Source organism: Chlorocebus sabaeus, chromosome 13, assembly GCF_047675955.1.
Source record: "Chlorocebus sabaeus isolate Y175 chromosome 13, mChlSab1.0.hap1, whole genome shotgun sequence".
In the NCBI taxonomy this organism is placed as follows: domain Eukaryota; kingdom Metazoa; phylum Chordata; class Mammalia; order Primates; family Cercopithecidae; genus Chlorocebus; species Chlorocebus sabaeus.
Window position 1 is genome coordinate 42794854 of NC_132916.1, and position 17213 is coordinate 42812066.

At 40.6% G+C, this 17213-nt stretch overlaps 1 protein-coding gene across 3 annotated transcripts in view; it reads right to left on the reverse strand.

Annotated features, from left to right (window-relative positions):
• Positions 1-17213, reverse strand: part of CEP85L (centrosomal protein 85 like) — a 233494-nt gene that overhangs the window by 172875 nt on the left and 43406 nt on the right. The window contains exons 3-4 of one of the 3 annotated variants that reach the window (XM_073022433.1): positions 6909-7122; positions 3691-3799 (exon numbers count right to left, since the gene is read on the reverse strand). In XM_073022433.1, coding sequence (XP_072878534.1) covers positions 3691-3772 — 82 coding nt within the window. In that variant the 5' untranslated portion in view covers positions 3773-3799; positions 6909-7122. Of the gene's footprint in view, positions 1-2205; positions 3348-3690; positions 3800-6902; positions 7123-17213 lie in introns of those variants that run through there. The other 2 variants (XM_008007220.3, XM_008007222.3) reach the window with 2 other exon arrangements.

The window sequence follows — 17213 nt, forward strand, 5'->3', positions numbered from 1 at the left end:
ATTCAAAAGATATACTGAACAACGTTTCAAAAATAAAAATTTCCTTCCAAAAGATCCCTACATGAATCAACTCAGAGGTCATTATCTTGACCTTCACCATCTGTTCATTTGCACAAGAAGCAACACAAGTTTTTCATCTAAGGTAGAACTTTTTAAAACTTAAAATTATCAAAGGTAATTTTAAATATTTACGTTTGCTCAAAAAGGGAAGAAATACAAAAAATACATTACTATTTCAGCATATAGCTGAAAAAAAACTTTTCAAAGCCATGTCCTGATTTGCCAATGGTTTATTACTGACAAATTGAGATAAAATACATGCTTTGGTACAGCTATACTGTCCAAATTTTTTCAATTTGGGTAGTATTTACAAAGTATCTTCTTCCACTATTATTCTATGCCATAGCAAATGTCTCTCTAGAGACTGCAACATAACAAAGTCCTTCCTTACTCAACTTTAAATACTAAAATGTTCTCTTCATAGAAAACAATGAAAAATAGACACCAAGCCTCAGTGATACACCTCCAAAAAAGCTGCTATTACCACGAATAAATTTTAATAGGTTAAAGACATTACAGATGGCTTTTGACATTTTCAGATAAACTGAAACCACTCCCTCTAGCCCCTAGGGATAATGAAGTAGCTTCTCAATCACTTAAGTTACTCAGATGACAGGATTTGTGAATAATCTGTAAACTGGGGAAACCTCTGAACTACTGTCTCCTTAGGACAAATAGCATACAATTTAGAAAAAAAAAATCCCTACTTAATACTGCTTTTTACTAAATTCATGCCTACATTAAATTTCTAAAAGTGTTTCAGGACCAAACTTAAGTGAATGATTCAAATCTAACTCTGGCTTTTTAAAATGTATATATGTCTTTTTAAAAACCACATCACAAATATCTAAACTATCACAGAATTGCATTATTCGAAATTTCAATAGCCTGATATTAGTGACTCGGTTAGTGCCTGATTTTTTAAAAAACAGTAGAAAATATTACCATCAAAAGACCCCTTTCCAAATGCTGCTTCTGCTTTTTTTGTTTTGTAAATAACCTCTTTGGAAATGTATGCAAAAATATCTCTAAGTTACACAAGTCGAGCTCAAACACTGTGTGGAGCAAGGTTACTTAACAGGAGTCCCAGAACCAGCTAAAACTGTAGAGAAAATTTTGCGTATGTATATATGGCATTGTTTTTTCTGCATAGAAGGTCCATATAACTCAGTTTCTCAAAAGGCCTCAAAACTCAATTAAGATTAAAAGTGCCTGGAAGGACCATCATCGTTAGAGAACATATCACAGGCAACCCAAGACTTATTTTTTATCCCAAGTTAGGGGAAGATTTATCCTAATTTTGTGGCTCCTACATAACTTCTGAGCGACGCAAGCACGAAATGGCTGTCCGATACAAACAGCCCCCATCAGACACGGAATGCAGCAAACCCCTAATTTTCCTTGAAGGGACCACGGAAAGCCAAACGGATTCGCAACCTAGTTGCTCAATGGTCCATTGGCTACTGCAGGACGCGCCCTCCCCTTACGCCGGAGGGGCTGCGGGGCGGCGACCAGGTTCCTCCGAACGGCTTAAGTTCCCTTGGGGGTGGCTGATTCCCAGGGGCTGAAGTTCCCTTGGGGGTGGCTGATAGCGGTCGCATCTCTGGCAGCATTCTCCCTCCCTAAAACGCGCCCTAAAAGTAGCGACTGCGGGCGTGGGCACAGCCAACCCCAGCCCGCGCCTCCCAGAAGCCTGGAGGGCACGGAACTGCGGCCCCTCCGAGACGCGCCCGAGCCGCCGCCGCAGCACGGTCGCAGCGACCTTCCCGCCCGGGTCCCAGCGAGCGACGGGCAAGCCCCGTTACCACGCCGGTCACACACCCCACGAGTGAAACGAAAAAGCCGGGCAGACAATAAAGCCCAACCCGCAGGGGCCCAAGCGAGCTGGAAGTTGGGGGCGCTGGGGCTGCAGCCCAAGGAGGAGCGGCGGGGACGACGGGATGCGGAGCTGATGCGCCTGGGACGCGGCAAGCCAGATGTCAGTCCGGGTGCTGGCAGCCGGGAGGACACTGGGCGCGCGGGCGACGTCGGGGAGGCGGCCAGGGGAAGACAGGCCTGAGGCGGGAGGGGAGCGGCGGCGAGGTCCCGAGGCGCCGCGGTCGGCCGTGACCCCCACCCCAGCCGGGGCGCTGTCCCGTTCCTTACCGGCAGGGAAGCTGCGGGCTCCACCGGGGCTATCCCGGCCGCTGGCCTCTGGAGCCAGAAAGCGCCCCCACATCGCGGGCGAGAGGGCCGGGTGGGCCGGGGACGCCCGACTCCTCACGTCCGTCCTCCTGCTTCTTCGGTGGCGGAAACTTGCGCGGAGCCTGGGCCTCGGCGGCACGGGCAGGAGGAAAGGCGGGATGGCTGGTTAACGGCTGTTCAGCTACGGGCGGGGAGCGCCGGGGCCAGATTCGCCTTAGTGGCAGCGGCTGCCATGGCCAAACCGGCTGGGCTGAGGCCCGCGCCGGGGAAGCGGCGACTCAGCGGTGACGGCTGTTAGATCCCCGGCTGAGCCCAGGCTCAAAGGCTCCAGGCGAAGTTGCAGCTGCGGGTTCTCTCCGCCCCCACCGCCGGCTGAGCCAGAGCCGGGGCTGGGGCCGCGAGGGGGCGGGGCCTCAGGCAATGACTTCAGGCGTGCGCGGCGCGGCGCAGGGCGGGGACTGCGGCGGGCGAGTGGGTGGGCTCCCCCGACTCCGCTTCTCCTCCTTGGCGGCGACTGGCCTGTCCCGCCCTCCGGCCGCATCCCTCCGTCTCCATCCTCCCGCCCTGCGAGTTGAGTAGAGGGCAGCGACTTGGCCTATTTTGCGATACTCTCCCCTCCCTTGGGTAATCCCTCACGCCCTCCCTCCTGGCACCTCTGTAAAGACACGTGGAAGACCTGCCCCCGGCGTCACTACAGCTCGAGATGAAGGGGCCAAGCCAGGGCGCGGCTGAGGGGGCTTCCAGCCTCCCTTGGAATTAGGATTGGGATTTAAATCCTCATCTGTATTCCTTCGTTTATAGATCACTTTAGGGGCAGAAAAGGGGTGGTTTTCCATTACTAATGGGGGCGTGGGGGCAACACAGGCACCAGAATATAACACAGGGATGTGCACGGGAAAAGGCCCGGAGGTAATTAGGACCCTAGGGGGAGAGGGATCGTCATTGTAATCGCACAACGTTTCAGATTAGCAACCAGAAAGTAAAAATGGCACCAAAGTCTGTAAAGGGAGTCCTTTCCTCTTTGCCCCCTACTCGTTCACGTTCTTCCTCTTCTTGGCCGGTTTCCACCCTTCACCTGAACCCTTAGTGCAGGAGGAGACGTCCTAAGGAAGAGCGAAAAGGGACAGCATCGTTTTATTTTTAAATCTTACTTCTCACTGGCAATATGGTGATGCTTCCAACGTTTAGTTACAAACTAGTTCGTGTAATAAATTCTGGGCCAGCACTGTGGTGGGAGGCGGGCTCTGCAGTAGGCCCATCACTCAGAGGTAAGCCAGAACGCAGGTCACTTAACCAGAGAGGCTTTGAGTTCCGCTTTTCCTGTTCTGGAATCTTGCTAACAAAGGCCCCATATTTGCATTTTTCCTTAAAGACACTTTAATTGGGAAATACTACTTAAAATTCTTGGAAGTTAAATCACATTTGGGTGTGTGTTCTATAACTTACCACATCCGTGTTGTAATTTATCTGATTGGAGTTTTACATTTAGTCTCCCTGTGGTAGACTTCCAATTATTTCTCCAAATCATGTAATGTTGGCCAAGGGTCAGCTGTTTCTGATGATAAAAAGATACAGAAACATGAAAGACGAGTGTAATTGGTTCCTTTTTCTGATTTAAATGTGCATTAGCTTTTTTATCTAACACTTGAGGGGGTAGATTTTTTTAAGTCCCAAAAAGAAAATTAGCAGAAGCTATAGCACTATGTAAAGTATACATTTTTTTTTTTTCGTGCTTTGTAGTTACCACAGTCTCAGGAGCAGAATTTTTGAAATTCATTTGTGATGCAGTTCTAAGAAGTGTATAAAATATTACAGAAATATCTTGGCTTTTGCGAGTTTAAAATACAATTATTATTTCAAAACTGCCAATTTCCTAACTCTAAACAGTATTTAAAGAAAATCATTTACTCAGGTTTTCTACATCTTTTTATCAATATAAAGGGCATGCTACTGCACAAAGAAAGTACATTCGAAGGTGAAAGAATCTAAAATATTTCAATATCTATTACAGAGTAAAAGCAAACAGTAAAAACAAGTTGCTCTTTTGGCACTTGGCATCAAAGATAAAATTTTTGTGTCCCTAGTAATTAAACTTGGGAGGATAGAGGGCTAATGCAATTAAAATTAATTGAAATACTAAGTGGGAATATTATGTAGATAAAGTAACTATCTATTTCTTTTAATCATATGAATTCTGAGTATATACTGAACTAATGCTTCCCCCCACATCCATGATACATGGATGATATGTACATGGAATGATACAGCCATGGTTTTCAGAATGATTAAAATTTATCATAACACAAGTTAGAGAACCTAAGGACTACCTAACCATTACTAAACCCCATGTGGTAAACTGCTTATTTTTGTTTTGTTGTGACAGTGTGTTAGGACTACAAGGAGAATTTTACAAGCAAAGACATTTGTCGTTGAACCTCAATAAACCTCAGTCTTGGCAGTTGTTCTACTGTGCAGAGATAATATAAGTAATGAAAATAGTGACTCTGGCCGGGCGCGGTGACTCAAGCCTGTAATCCCAGCATTTTGGGAGGCCGAGACGGGCAGATCACGAGGTCAGGAGATCGAGACCATCCTGGTCAACACGGTGAAACCCTGACTCTACTAAAAAATACAAACTAGCCGGGCGAGGTGGCGGGCGGCTGTGGTCCCAGCTACTCGGGAGGCTGAGGCAGGAGAATGGCGTAAACCCGGGAGGCGGAGCTTGCAGTGAGCTGAGATCAGGCCACTGCACTCCAGCCAGGGCGACAGAGCGAGACTCCGTCTCATAAATAAATAAATAAATAATAAAGAAAATAGTGACCCTGTGTGTGTGTGTGTATAAGTATCATTGCTCAGATGAAATTAGGATATTTAATGTTTTAGGAGGGGACTTGTAAAGAATATAAACTGGATCACAAAAGAAGAAAATAGTACTAAAAATGCCGTATTAAATACTAAACTATATTAAACTGTTTGAAATGTTTCATTTCAGAAAAAGACATTATTGAAAAGTGAAAAATAAATGTTGCATTTATAATTCTTAAATTTGTATATAAATCTTTGAACTGATTATCTTACTATGATTATCTTACTATCTTATGTGAGCTATCCTTTCTGATTCAAATTTGTCAGATTGTGCAAACATCAACTACAGAACTGAAGAGGGATATGACAATGGATAAAAGTGATATTTTAAAATTAGAAGAGCTAGGCGCAGTCACTCATGCCTGTAATCCAGTGCTTTGGGAGACCAAGGCGGGAGAATCCCTTAAGCCCAGGAGTTGGAGGCTGTAGTGAGCTATGATTGTGCCACCATACTCAAGCCTGGGTGACAGAGCAAAATCCTGTCTCTAAAAAATAAATAAAATTAGAAGGAAACCCCATGCCTAATATGAGATAAGCTCAAGAGAACTTTATATTTACAAAAATACGAAATATATAAAATAGCAAAAGAACCAAACAATGTGTAGGAAAAGTAAACCAACCAATAACAATTGAAGTAGTTCCTAAAGACCTATTGCTACTACATAGAAAAAGATTTATGAATGAATTCTAAAAGATTCCAAGGACTAGATAATTCTTATATATCAAGTGTGTATCAAGGACCATGCTATACAACTTCTTCCAGATCACAAAGGTGACAAGTTATCCAATTTTTTATGGATTGTTGTAATCCCAAAAATCATGTATAATTAAAAAACAACAACAACAACAACAACAAAACTCTTTCTTTTGAAGATGGATTTGAATACCTTAATTGGATCCCTGGCAGGTAGAATTCAAATAGGTGAATGGAAAACAAATAGGTTACTTAACCTGTCTGTGCCTCAATTCCCTTATCTGCAAATTGGGAATTATAATAACTACCTCACAGGATTGCTGTGGGGTTTAAACGTGTTAATCTTTGTAAAATAGTTAGAACAGTGTGTATGTACATCCCATATTGGTAATAGAGACAAACATACAATTTAGAAATGTAACTGTGTTATAGCTCACCAAGAAAAAATAACGTTCATTGGTATAGGCCAGGTCAGTTGTATATGGTAATTTATATACATGTATCAGAATAAAATAGTGACTGGTACCTTTTCCTGGCCCTTTGGGGTTACTAATTAGTCCAGGAATTATGGTGAAATAGTACACTCTTGACAAATATTTACCAAATTTTTGGGAGCCAGGTTCATAGAAACCTTCATTCTAGGCCGGGCGCGGTGGCTCAAGCCTGTAATCCCAGCACTTTGGGAGGCCGAGACGGGCGGATCACGAGGTCAGGAGATCGAGACCATCCTGGCTAACACAGTGAAACCCCGTCTCTACTAAAAAAATACAAAAAAAATTAGCCGGGCGAGGTGGCGGGCGCCTGTAGTCCCAGCAACTTGGGAGGCTGAGGCAGGAGAAAGGCGGGAACACGGGAGGCGGAGCTTGCAGTGAGCCGAGATCGTGCCAGTGCACTCCAGCCTGGGCAACAGAGTGAGACTCCGTCTCAAAAAAAAAAAAAGAAAAAAAAAAGAAACCTTCATTCTAGGCCTGCCCAGTGCTACCAAAATGAAGGAAGGAAAATTAGGGAGAGGTAGCTAGGTGGTATGGTGAGGCCAAGAGGACAAGGGCACCTCATCTCAAGTCCCTGATTCCTGGGAGGTACAGAAAATGAATCTCACCTGTACCTTTGACTCCAGAGTTGGGTTGCAATAACCAATAAGAAAGAAGGTATGATATGAACCACACTGAAGCAGTCCTTGGGATAGGAAGTGGGTGTGGGAGGGATAGAATTCCGCCAACAGATAAAGTCTTCCAAAGGACCATCAATGCTTTCAGGAACTGCTTAGGACTGACATCTTTGTCCATGGAACTTATGGTAACCACCTGATCATCCTGAGCCTAGGAAAAGAAACAAGATCATTTATAGTGAAATGGGACAGCAACCTGGACAGTGCGTAAGGATACAAAGTCTTCCTTGCCTGCCTTCCTGCTTTTTCAGACACTGGACAGTAAGTAGAAGGAAGTGTGGATTCAAGAAAGCAAATCATGCCTTCACACACAAACCCACACACAGCCTCCTATCTGACCTGCCCTGGTGGAGAAGAGGTCTGTTGAAAGCTGAAAATGTTCAAAATGTTAGGGAATTGAATTGAGATGTACTCAGTGGAAAAGGGGATTTTCAACAGCGTACAGTTGGCAGTGTTATTGGGCGAGAAAAAAATTTGAGTATATACTTCCAGTGATTTGAGACTTCTCACTAAACCAGTTACCTATTTTATGTTGAGTAGTTAGTAATACCTCCATTTTACAGATGGGGAAAAAAGACCAAAGAGAAGTTAGGGAAGGTCACACCGGAAGTAAAGAGCTAGAATTCAAATCTGATACATGTAACTCCAAAGCCCATGCCTTTTCCACCATGCTCTTCAACATGCTGTGAAATAAAAACTGGAAGTTTTTTTTCAGATGCCATATGAGAAGGAAATACCTAACTATAGGATTTCTGTATAGTGTTTAGGGTTCAGCTAAGACTGGAAACCATGTGACATTAATCTGCAGTGGTGTATGGTTTTCTTTAGCTGTAACCAGCAGTTTGAGTGTAGGAAGAAAGAAGGCAGATAGATAAATAGGGTTTTGCAGTGTGGGCACTCAAATGGGAAAAAGGGGCAAAGAATGTAAGGATATTGGTGAAAGAATAGATGAAGTGATGGGAAACTGGGTGTAGCCTATCTGGAAAAAGCAGTTAAGACAAAGCTGAAATGTGGAGAGAAGGTCATGGGAATAAAGGAGTGGAACTTTTGCAATTGAAAAGCAAATATAACGAGAGTAAGGGAGTAAAAGTTGGAAAGACACGATGTTAGGGTGCGAGAGGAGGGTGCTGAAGTTTAAGATTGGAGAGATGAGACAGTGGAGGAATTGATCTGTGAGGTGACCTTGGAGTGTGTCTCTCTGATCTCGTTTCAAGAAAGACCTTGATATTCAGCCACGAGGAATGTACTTAGCTGACAGCCTCCAACTTTTAGCACCTGCAGGGCCTGCCTCAGCCTTTTTATTTAATTTTTTATTTTTTATTGATACATAATAGAGGTACATATTTTGGGCATATATGTGATAATTTAATACATTCATATAATTTGTAAAGATCAAATCAGTGTTATTGGGATGTCCATCATCTTAAAAATTTTCTTTTCTTTATGCTAGAAACATTCAAATTATTTTCTTCTAGCTATTTTAAAATATAACAATAGATTATTGTAAACCACAGTCGCCCTACTCCGTGCTTTTCCCAGATATCCCCAGCCAGTGACAAATCTCAGCCAAGATAATGGGGCCTGACCATTCTTTCCAATGCAGAGCCCTTCTAATCATCAGTCCTTGTTCTCTAGCTTGCTATTGGGTTGACTGGGAACTTGTCAGATATGCATTGTAGTCTGAGCCTTTCCTTTCCAGTCCTGCTTCCTGTGCCTTTCATCTTTCACAGGTGTTACCTTCCAATAAGCCTCTTACACCCCAGTTCCATTTTAGCATAGCTTTCCAGAAAAGCCAACTGACACATTCTGTGAGGAAGATGAAGATTGGTGGTTTTGTTTTAAATAGGAAAACAGGAGGTCTACAGAGCATGATGAAAATGTTTCCCAGAGAGGACTGTATACTAAGGATGAGTTACCAGGAAGGCAGCATATAGCAGCATAGACTAAGACTATACAAGAGTATAGATGTCTTATGTTTTGAACAGCAGAGAAAGGTGGAATTGAGAGAACTGGGCCAGGCACAGTGGCTCACGCCTGTAATCTCAGCACTTTGGGAGGCTGAGGCGGGCAGAACACTTGAAGTCAGGAGTTCCAAATCAGCATGGCCAACATGGTGAAACCCCCTCTCTACTAAAAAAATACAAAAATTAGCTGGGCAATGTGGCACATGCCTGTAGTCTCTGCTACTCTGGAGGCTGAGGCATGAGAATTGCTTGAACCCAGGAGGCAGAGGTTGCAGCCAAGATGGCACCACTACACTCCAGCCTGAGCGACAGTGCAAGACCCAGTCTCCAAAACAGAAAGAAAGACAGACATGACAGGTTCAAGTGGACTCAGAATACCACTTGGGCACATGGAACTCTGGAGGAGAAGGTCCTCAATGCTTCTGACTGGCCTGGGCCAGGGAGCTACCGCCCCCCAGTTAGAAAAGTTTGCCACTATTCAGAGTACTTCCAGGAGCACATTACAAACTTGTGAAATTTACTGAGTTAATTTATGTCAATAGGAGTTTAATTCATTAATTAAGAATAATTAATTAGTTACAACTTCACTACTCAAATAATTTTAAATCATTAAGACAGTTTTCATAGTAGCTTCCTTACTTCTAGGTAGTAGAAGAGAATTCAATTCAATATACTCTGTTTCCGTTGGTAAGGTTTTTTTATTCCAAAGAATTTTCAGCGTATTGCTTACCCAGTGGAAGAATGTAGGGATCTCTGGAACTGTAAATAGAGTTAACATCACTTAAACAATCCCTAGAGGAATCCGAGCTAATTTAAGGAGTGGACCTTTTTGCTAATATTTCAGTGGAGCTCTGGAATTTTAACAAGTTATTATAATAAATTCAGAAAAACAGACAAGTCTAACTACAATTTTCAGGTTTATGGGAGAACCAATTTCTTTATTTTTTTTTTTCGGGTCATAAAAATAATACATATAAAAAACAAAAAGATGATTTAGAAATATTATTATTCATCTGGCAATTATTTGTTGAGTACCAAAGTAGGGCAGAAAAATTAAAACCAGACACAAGTGTGAAGGATTGGTTACTTCACTATAACACTTTAAGCTTTTTAATTTTCTATTGTGTAAACAGTATAAAATAGCTATAGGGTAAGGCTTCTTTGTTCCTTTGTTTTTAACACAATGGAGTTACTTTGTACTGCGGTCCTTACAATCTCTCATGTATGGGTCACTCTTAATTATTTTATTTTGTTCAACAGTGTACTGATTGCAGAAGTCTCTTAGCCTGACATAAATTCAAGTTGTAAAATCTGGAACCTGTATTTTTAAAAATAAATAAACTTTTAAAAGACCACTTTAAAATGGAATTCAATAATTATGAAATTATTATTGTAAATATATGTTAAATATAAAAGTGGATAAAACAACATTTAAATCAGTATATTTAATCAGTGTTACAAGTAAATTAATAAATATTTTAAGTTGACATTTAACTATTTTGCTTATATCTCAAAAGTTTAACGTATCAGGTTGTCCCAAATATACTTTTGAAAATATGCGTTAGAAAAAAGGGAAAATCATATTATATTTGTACACATCTAGACTAAATTAAAATTGGTCCTTTTTTCCTCTACTTTGCGGCATAAACAAGGTATTTCTTAAACAGCCCTAATATTTTGTAGTGTTATTTTGGGGAATCTATTTTTAACATACTACCTAAAACTGAATTCAGAAAAAAATCTTACAGACTTTTTTTACAAGCAAGACTTAAAAGTTTTTAAAAAGCTAGTAGAATAACCAATCTCTACTTTCATCATAGTAATTAACACTAGTTTTTTAATATTCTATGCACCTTGAATCACCAATTACTAAAATGAAAACACAAAGAACCACCTGAATATCAAATACATGCATTATTACAAGTGCTTACAGAGAACATGAGATGAATTGCTGATGAACAAAGCATCTAAAATTAACTTATACTCCTCATGCATATGCTGTGGATGATGACAAAAGAAATTCTGAAAAGATATATATATATATAAGATACATGAATCTATACCCTCTAATTGAGACATTATACAAATCTTTATAATAATTAGTCTTTATATTAATTAATTAGGTACTTTTTTCCATTACAGTGATCTCCTAATGAAGTTATGGAGCAAACTTTAGCCTTAGCAAAGTTGGGCAAGTTATTTATACTGTGAAAGATAGCTGAAGGATAACTGTTTTCAACTGAGACCAAAAGACATAGTAGTTAGCATTTATTTTCATAATCTTAAAAAGGCATAAAATGTCGGTAGGAGGCAGTAGTTATAGTGACACTAAGGGAGGTGGTAGATTGGGAGCATTTGATCGGCACTCCGGGGAGAATAGAGAGAAAAGGCAATATCAAGAGAATTCGTCACTACAGTTGCCTGGATGCTGTTGCCTTCTTTGCTCACCCTTGAAGGTCAGTCTGGTTCTGGCCCAGGCCCAAGATCTAAGTTTCAGATCATGGCAGGCTTAGGAGAACAGTGCAGACTGGAACATCTAATCCCACCCCAGCTTGCCCTAAGATGGCCCCTGAATTTGTTCAGCTCCTGGGCCTGCTGCCGTCCTAACTTGCCTGAAACTGTTTTCCAGAAAATTAGAGCAGAAATGAGCAATGCCACGTTAGCTTCAGTTTTGATTTTGGGTGTTACCACATAATTTTTTTAAAAAAAGAATTTTCATCTTCCCCACATACCAACTTTTAGAACAGATGGCTTAAAATGTCTTAGAGGAAATGAGTTGTAATCAGCAGATGAGAGTGTGTCTCCATGTTTTCGTGACACAGGTAGCTATCACACCTTAAGTACCTACCTGCTACATGTGAACTGGCACCAGGCATTGTAGTTTTTCTGTTGCATTTTCATCCAGAGGGTTATGATGGGCTTCGTTAAAATGATTTGGTACACATGTGGGCATTTGCCCGCAAGTATAACCTCTGTGAAGAGGTAAACTTTATAGGCTTCAAGGTGGCTTTCTGCTGAGGTGGCTGCCAGCCTCCCTGGAGAAGGTGTCAGCTGAAGACGTCAAGTAAGAGCCACAGTGAAGCTCATATGCCTTGATCTCTTTTCAGATCCTGGCAAAAGGCCAGCTGAGGAGTACTGCTGCAGTCAGGAGCTCAGGGAGTTGGCGGATTGCCAGATAAGGGGCCGTACTGTCATTTACTATGCAATGGCTTTTATAGATTTCTAGTAACCCATACTCCTACTTATTTGAACCCTATGATTTCTGGGAGAAAAAGCCAGATAACTTTCCCATTGGAATAAAACCAAAACAAACACTGTAATTAGGTTCACAGGATCTATATTGAACGTCTTTTCAAAGTATTTCGTACTTATTTCAGTCAATATCCTTTGCATGATCATGTGTCCATAACGCACATGCCTCAGGAGTCTTAAGATGCTCCTTGTTCCTCTAGACACCTTTGAGGATACCCTCATTCCAACATGCCTAGAGTCGTGTAATGTCTGTAATTGCCTCATTAACTCCCACCCTGAGTTCTCTGAATCTGGTTTTCTCAAATATGATAAGGAGACTGTCACTTAATGTGAGAGGTGTCAGAATTGTCTTTTTTTCTTTTTTTTTTTTTTTTTGAGACGCGGTCTCGCACTGTCACCCCGACTGGAGTACAATGGCGTGATCTCAGCTCACTGCAACCTTGGCCTCCTGGGTTCAAGCAATCCTCCTGCTTCAGCCTCCCCAGTAGCTGGGATTACAAGCGTCCGCCACCATGCCCAGGTAATTTTTTGTATTTTTAGTAGAGATAGGGTTTCACTATGTTGGCCAGGCTGGTCTCGAACTCCTGACCTCATTATCTGCCCACCTTGGCCTCCCAAAGTGCTGGGATTACAGGTGTGAGCCACCGCGCCCGGCCAAGGTGTCAGAATTTTCAAAGGAAAAATTTAATATTGATAAACAGTAAAATATGATTACCATATAATCTCATCTTAAGATGTTCTTGTAGCTTAAAACTTGTATAAACAAAATTGGTATTTATACATGTGTCCTGTTAATGCACACAAGAGTAGATTGGAACCTATATCCAGAGTATTTTTTCTTGTGCCTTGAAAAACCAACTTAAAAATAAGGTATTTCAAAATTTGGTTTCTAAATACATTTCAATAAAGTTTGTTGTTATTCTTTTTCTTTTAAAATTACATTTTTATAAATAATGAAATTTTAATTGTACTCCAGTTAACTATTAATAAATAGCCAGAATCCTTAAGGGTTTATTTTAATTAAAATGTTTAGGTCTAATGCATTAGTAAATTGAAATCTGGATACAGGAATTGCCTAAGATCTTTACTTTGTTTTACGAAACAATAAAAAAAAAAAAGTAATACCAACTCTATAACATCTAAATCTCTAATAATGTATATGTAATATATTATTAGTGGTAATGTTATTTTTTGAGTTTAAGAGTATATTTAGTTTTATAGAACAATAAAATATTTTTGTATAGAATATTCAGGGAAAAAATAGAGAAGGAAGACAATTATAAGTCCGAGAGAAACTAGGATCTGTCTATAATGACTGTATTAAAGAATAGTACTAAAGCTACCTCATAAACCAATGATGTTGTATCACGAAATGACTTTAAAGTTGATGGAGCTGCAGCAAATAAGTTCAAAGCAAGAGGTGCCAGCACCAGAGACTTGGGTTTCAATACAGCTCTGCTCCCTGCTGGCTTATCATTGGGATCAAATAGGATTGTTGCAGCACTATCTCATAAAGCTATCGTGAGGAATAAATAGGATCATGTTGGAAAAGTGCTTCACAAGTTTTAGGTAATCTAATCTTGCTAAGAAAAGGGGCAAATAATTCACACAAAAAAACTAGAGTAATGGTAAAAGGTATTATTGCATGCTAAGTGAGCACTGTGCCAAGAATTTCACATGCAACTTCCCATTTCATCTTCATAACAATGTGATAAAGAATAGTATGCATTGGCCAGGCACAGTAGCTCACACCTATAATCCCAACACCTCGGAAGGCTGAGGTAGGCAGATCACTTGAAGTCAGGAGTTCGAGACCAGCCTGGCCAACATGATGAAACCCCATCTCTACTAAAACTACAAAAATTATCTGGGCATGGTGGCACACGCCTGTAATCCCAGCTACTCTAGAGGCTGAGGCAGGAGGATTGCTTGAGCCCGGGAGGCGGATGTAATGAGCCGAGAGTGCACCACTGCACTCCAGGCTGAGTGACAGGAGAGAAACCTTGTCTCAAAAGAAAAAAAAAAATTAGTATGAATTATTATTATCTCCATTTCATAAATGAGGCAACTGAGTCATACAGAGGCCCCAGGAGACATGGTTAGTTAGTGGCAGAGCAGGAATTCAAAGACAGTTCCACCTGACTCTAGAATCTGAGCACTTTAATATTAGTTATAGTATATTAAAAAGTTTGACTTCATTGGTAATTAAAGATTTAACAATTAAAACATATGGACATGGGAGTGTAAAGGAATGATAAACGTCAAATTCCAGTTGTCTCTGTAGAGGGAGGGAGGAAGGCATTGGAATGGATTTGGGAAAGTGGTGCACAGTGGCTTCAGTTATATGTAGTATTTTATTTTATAAAATGTAATGAAAATGTGGAAATTTGTTCATATCAGACAAACCAGGACCAGGGGCTATATATTTTTTTCTGCCTACTTTTTTGTATGCTTAAAACAATTCATGGTAAAAAAAAAAAAATTAAAGCAGTGAACTAAAGTTATCCCATTTCATTTATATAAAGATTAAATAATTAAGAAAATAATTTTGGTGAAGGTTTAGAGAAACTGATATTCTCATATACTTCTAATAATATACATTGGACCAACTCTTTTGGAAAGCAACTTGGCAATATGTGCCATAGAAACAATCTTGCTCTTTGGTTCAGTAAGTTTCCTTTTGGGACATTATCCTAAGGGAAAAAAATCAAAATGTACATGTACATACAGAAACACACACACTGGAAAAACTATAAGCATGAAAATGTCAACTGCAGTGTTGTTTGTAATGGTGGAATATGATAAACAATCTAAAATTTTAACAATAGAAAAGTAGTCAATATTTTGCAGCCTTTAAAGAAATATTTATGATGACTACGTAACAATTTGAGTAATGATTGTGATGCAACATTAATTGAAAAAAGGATATGAAATTGCATATCCACTAGGATTAAATCAATGAAAAAATAATCATAGAAAAAGGTTTAGGAAGAAACAACTTAAAGTAATGAGTACACAATTTGTGTCAAAATGATGAGATGCATTCTTTTCTTTTTCTCTTCCAGATTTTTGATATAGATTTGACATACTGTTTTTGAAATGGAAAATTACAGTTGTCCATTGGTACCCAAGAGAGATTGGTTCCAGGATCCCCAAAGATACCAAAATTTGAGGATGCTCAAGTCCCTTATATAGACGGCCATAGTATTTGCATATAACCTATGCACATCCTCCAGTATATTTAAATCGTGTCCAGGTTACTTACAATACCTAACACAACGTAAGTGCTACATAAATAGTTGTTATATTGTATTTTTTATTGTTGTACTATTATTTTTTATTCTTTGGGAGTTTTTCCTTTTTTTCTTTTTTTCTTTTTTTTTTTTTGAGACAGAATCTTGTTTTGTCATCCAGGCTGGAGGGTCGACCTTCTGGCCTCAAGTGATCCTCCTGCCTCAGCCTCCTGAATAGCTGAGATTACAGGCATGCACCACTATGCCTGCCTAATTTTTTTTTTTTCGTAGAGATTAGGTCCTGCCATGTTGCCCAGACTGGTCTCAAACTCCTGAGCTCAAGCAGTCCCCCCACCTCAGTCTCCCAAAGTCCTGAGATTATAGTGTGAGCCACTGCACCTGACCTTTTTCCAAATGGTTATAATCAGTCACTGGTTGAATTCACAGTTGGTTAAATTCATGGTTGGTTGAATCTGCAGATGTGAAACCAATGGATATGAAGAGCCAACTATATTACATAGTACAAATCTAGCTTTGACAATAGTGAGATAGATACGAAAATAAACTAGAATTCACGGGAGAAAATGAGGGGTTCTAAGAAAGGTGTAGACAATACACTACCAATACAGGAGGTCAGAGGAAGGGGAGATCTGCTAGGCTGGGGTCTTCAGGAATGCTTCACGAAGGAAGGACTATCAGTGGACTTTAGTAATTCGTAGAGCAGGGTAAGAACTGGGATGAAAGGGGAGCTAAGCAGGAGGCATAAAAGTTGCAAAGTGGAGTGATGGTGGATGTTCTCAGGAAACAGCACTGTGTGTCACAGAATATTTTACTTTCAGTTTTTCAGGCTTTTCAGAAAATGTGGTAACTTTAAAGTTTTCACAGTTGAATTAATTCTACAGAACAACTGGTTGTAGAATCATAGCAACATAATTATGAGTTGTGCTTCTGGCTCCAAATCTTTCATCTAAAAATAATCGCAGTGACTACATCTTGGGAAAACAAAGCCATTACCTATTCTTGTGCTCCAGCTATCTCAGTAGTCACTTACTGGAAAATGGATTACAGGTAAAATAACTGCATGTTTTTAGGACACTGCTTGTCTCTCTTACCTTCAGTGAGTTGATTAATGAAATAATTTAAAAACTTATAGTCTCCAGGCATTCTCTAAGGCATGAACATGACTTTGAAGAAATCCTTTACCATCACACATCACACAAGCCTGCCTGTGCTCCTCCAGAGACATAGCCCTAGTACTCCTGGAAGCCCATTTTTTTCCTTCAGGGGGTATGCTTTCTTTGTGCAGACAGGAGAAAAATGCTGGCGATAGAGATGTGGGGAGTAAGAGGAGGGACGGTAGGTAAGTCTCAGTCACCGGTAAGATGAGTGGGAACCTGCATGCTCCGCTGCCACCATGTGTACCAGCTGTTCTTTGCCCAGCTTCCTTGAGCTAGATACATATTCAGTGAATAATACATGAATCAACAAGATGATAGGTGTGTCATTTATCAAATGATTACTTGTGCTAGAAGTTTACATCCATTCACCTTATTTAATTTTATTTCGAGATAGGGTCTTGCTGTGATGCACAGGCTGGAATGCAGTGGCTCAATCTCAACTTCCCAGGCTCAGATGATTCTCCTACCTCAGACTCCCAAGTAGCTGGGACTACAGGTGTGTGCCACCACGCCTGGCTAATTTTCATGTTTTTTATAGAGATGGGGTTTTGCCATGTTGCCCAGGCTGGCCTCAAATGCCTGGGCTCAAGCAATCCTCCCTCCTAGGCCTCCCAA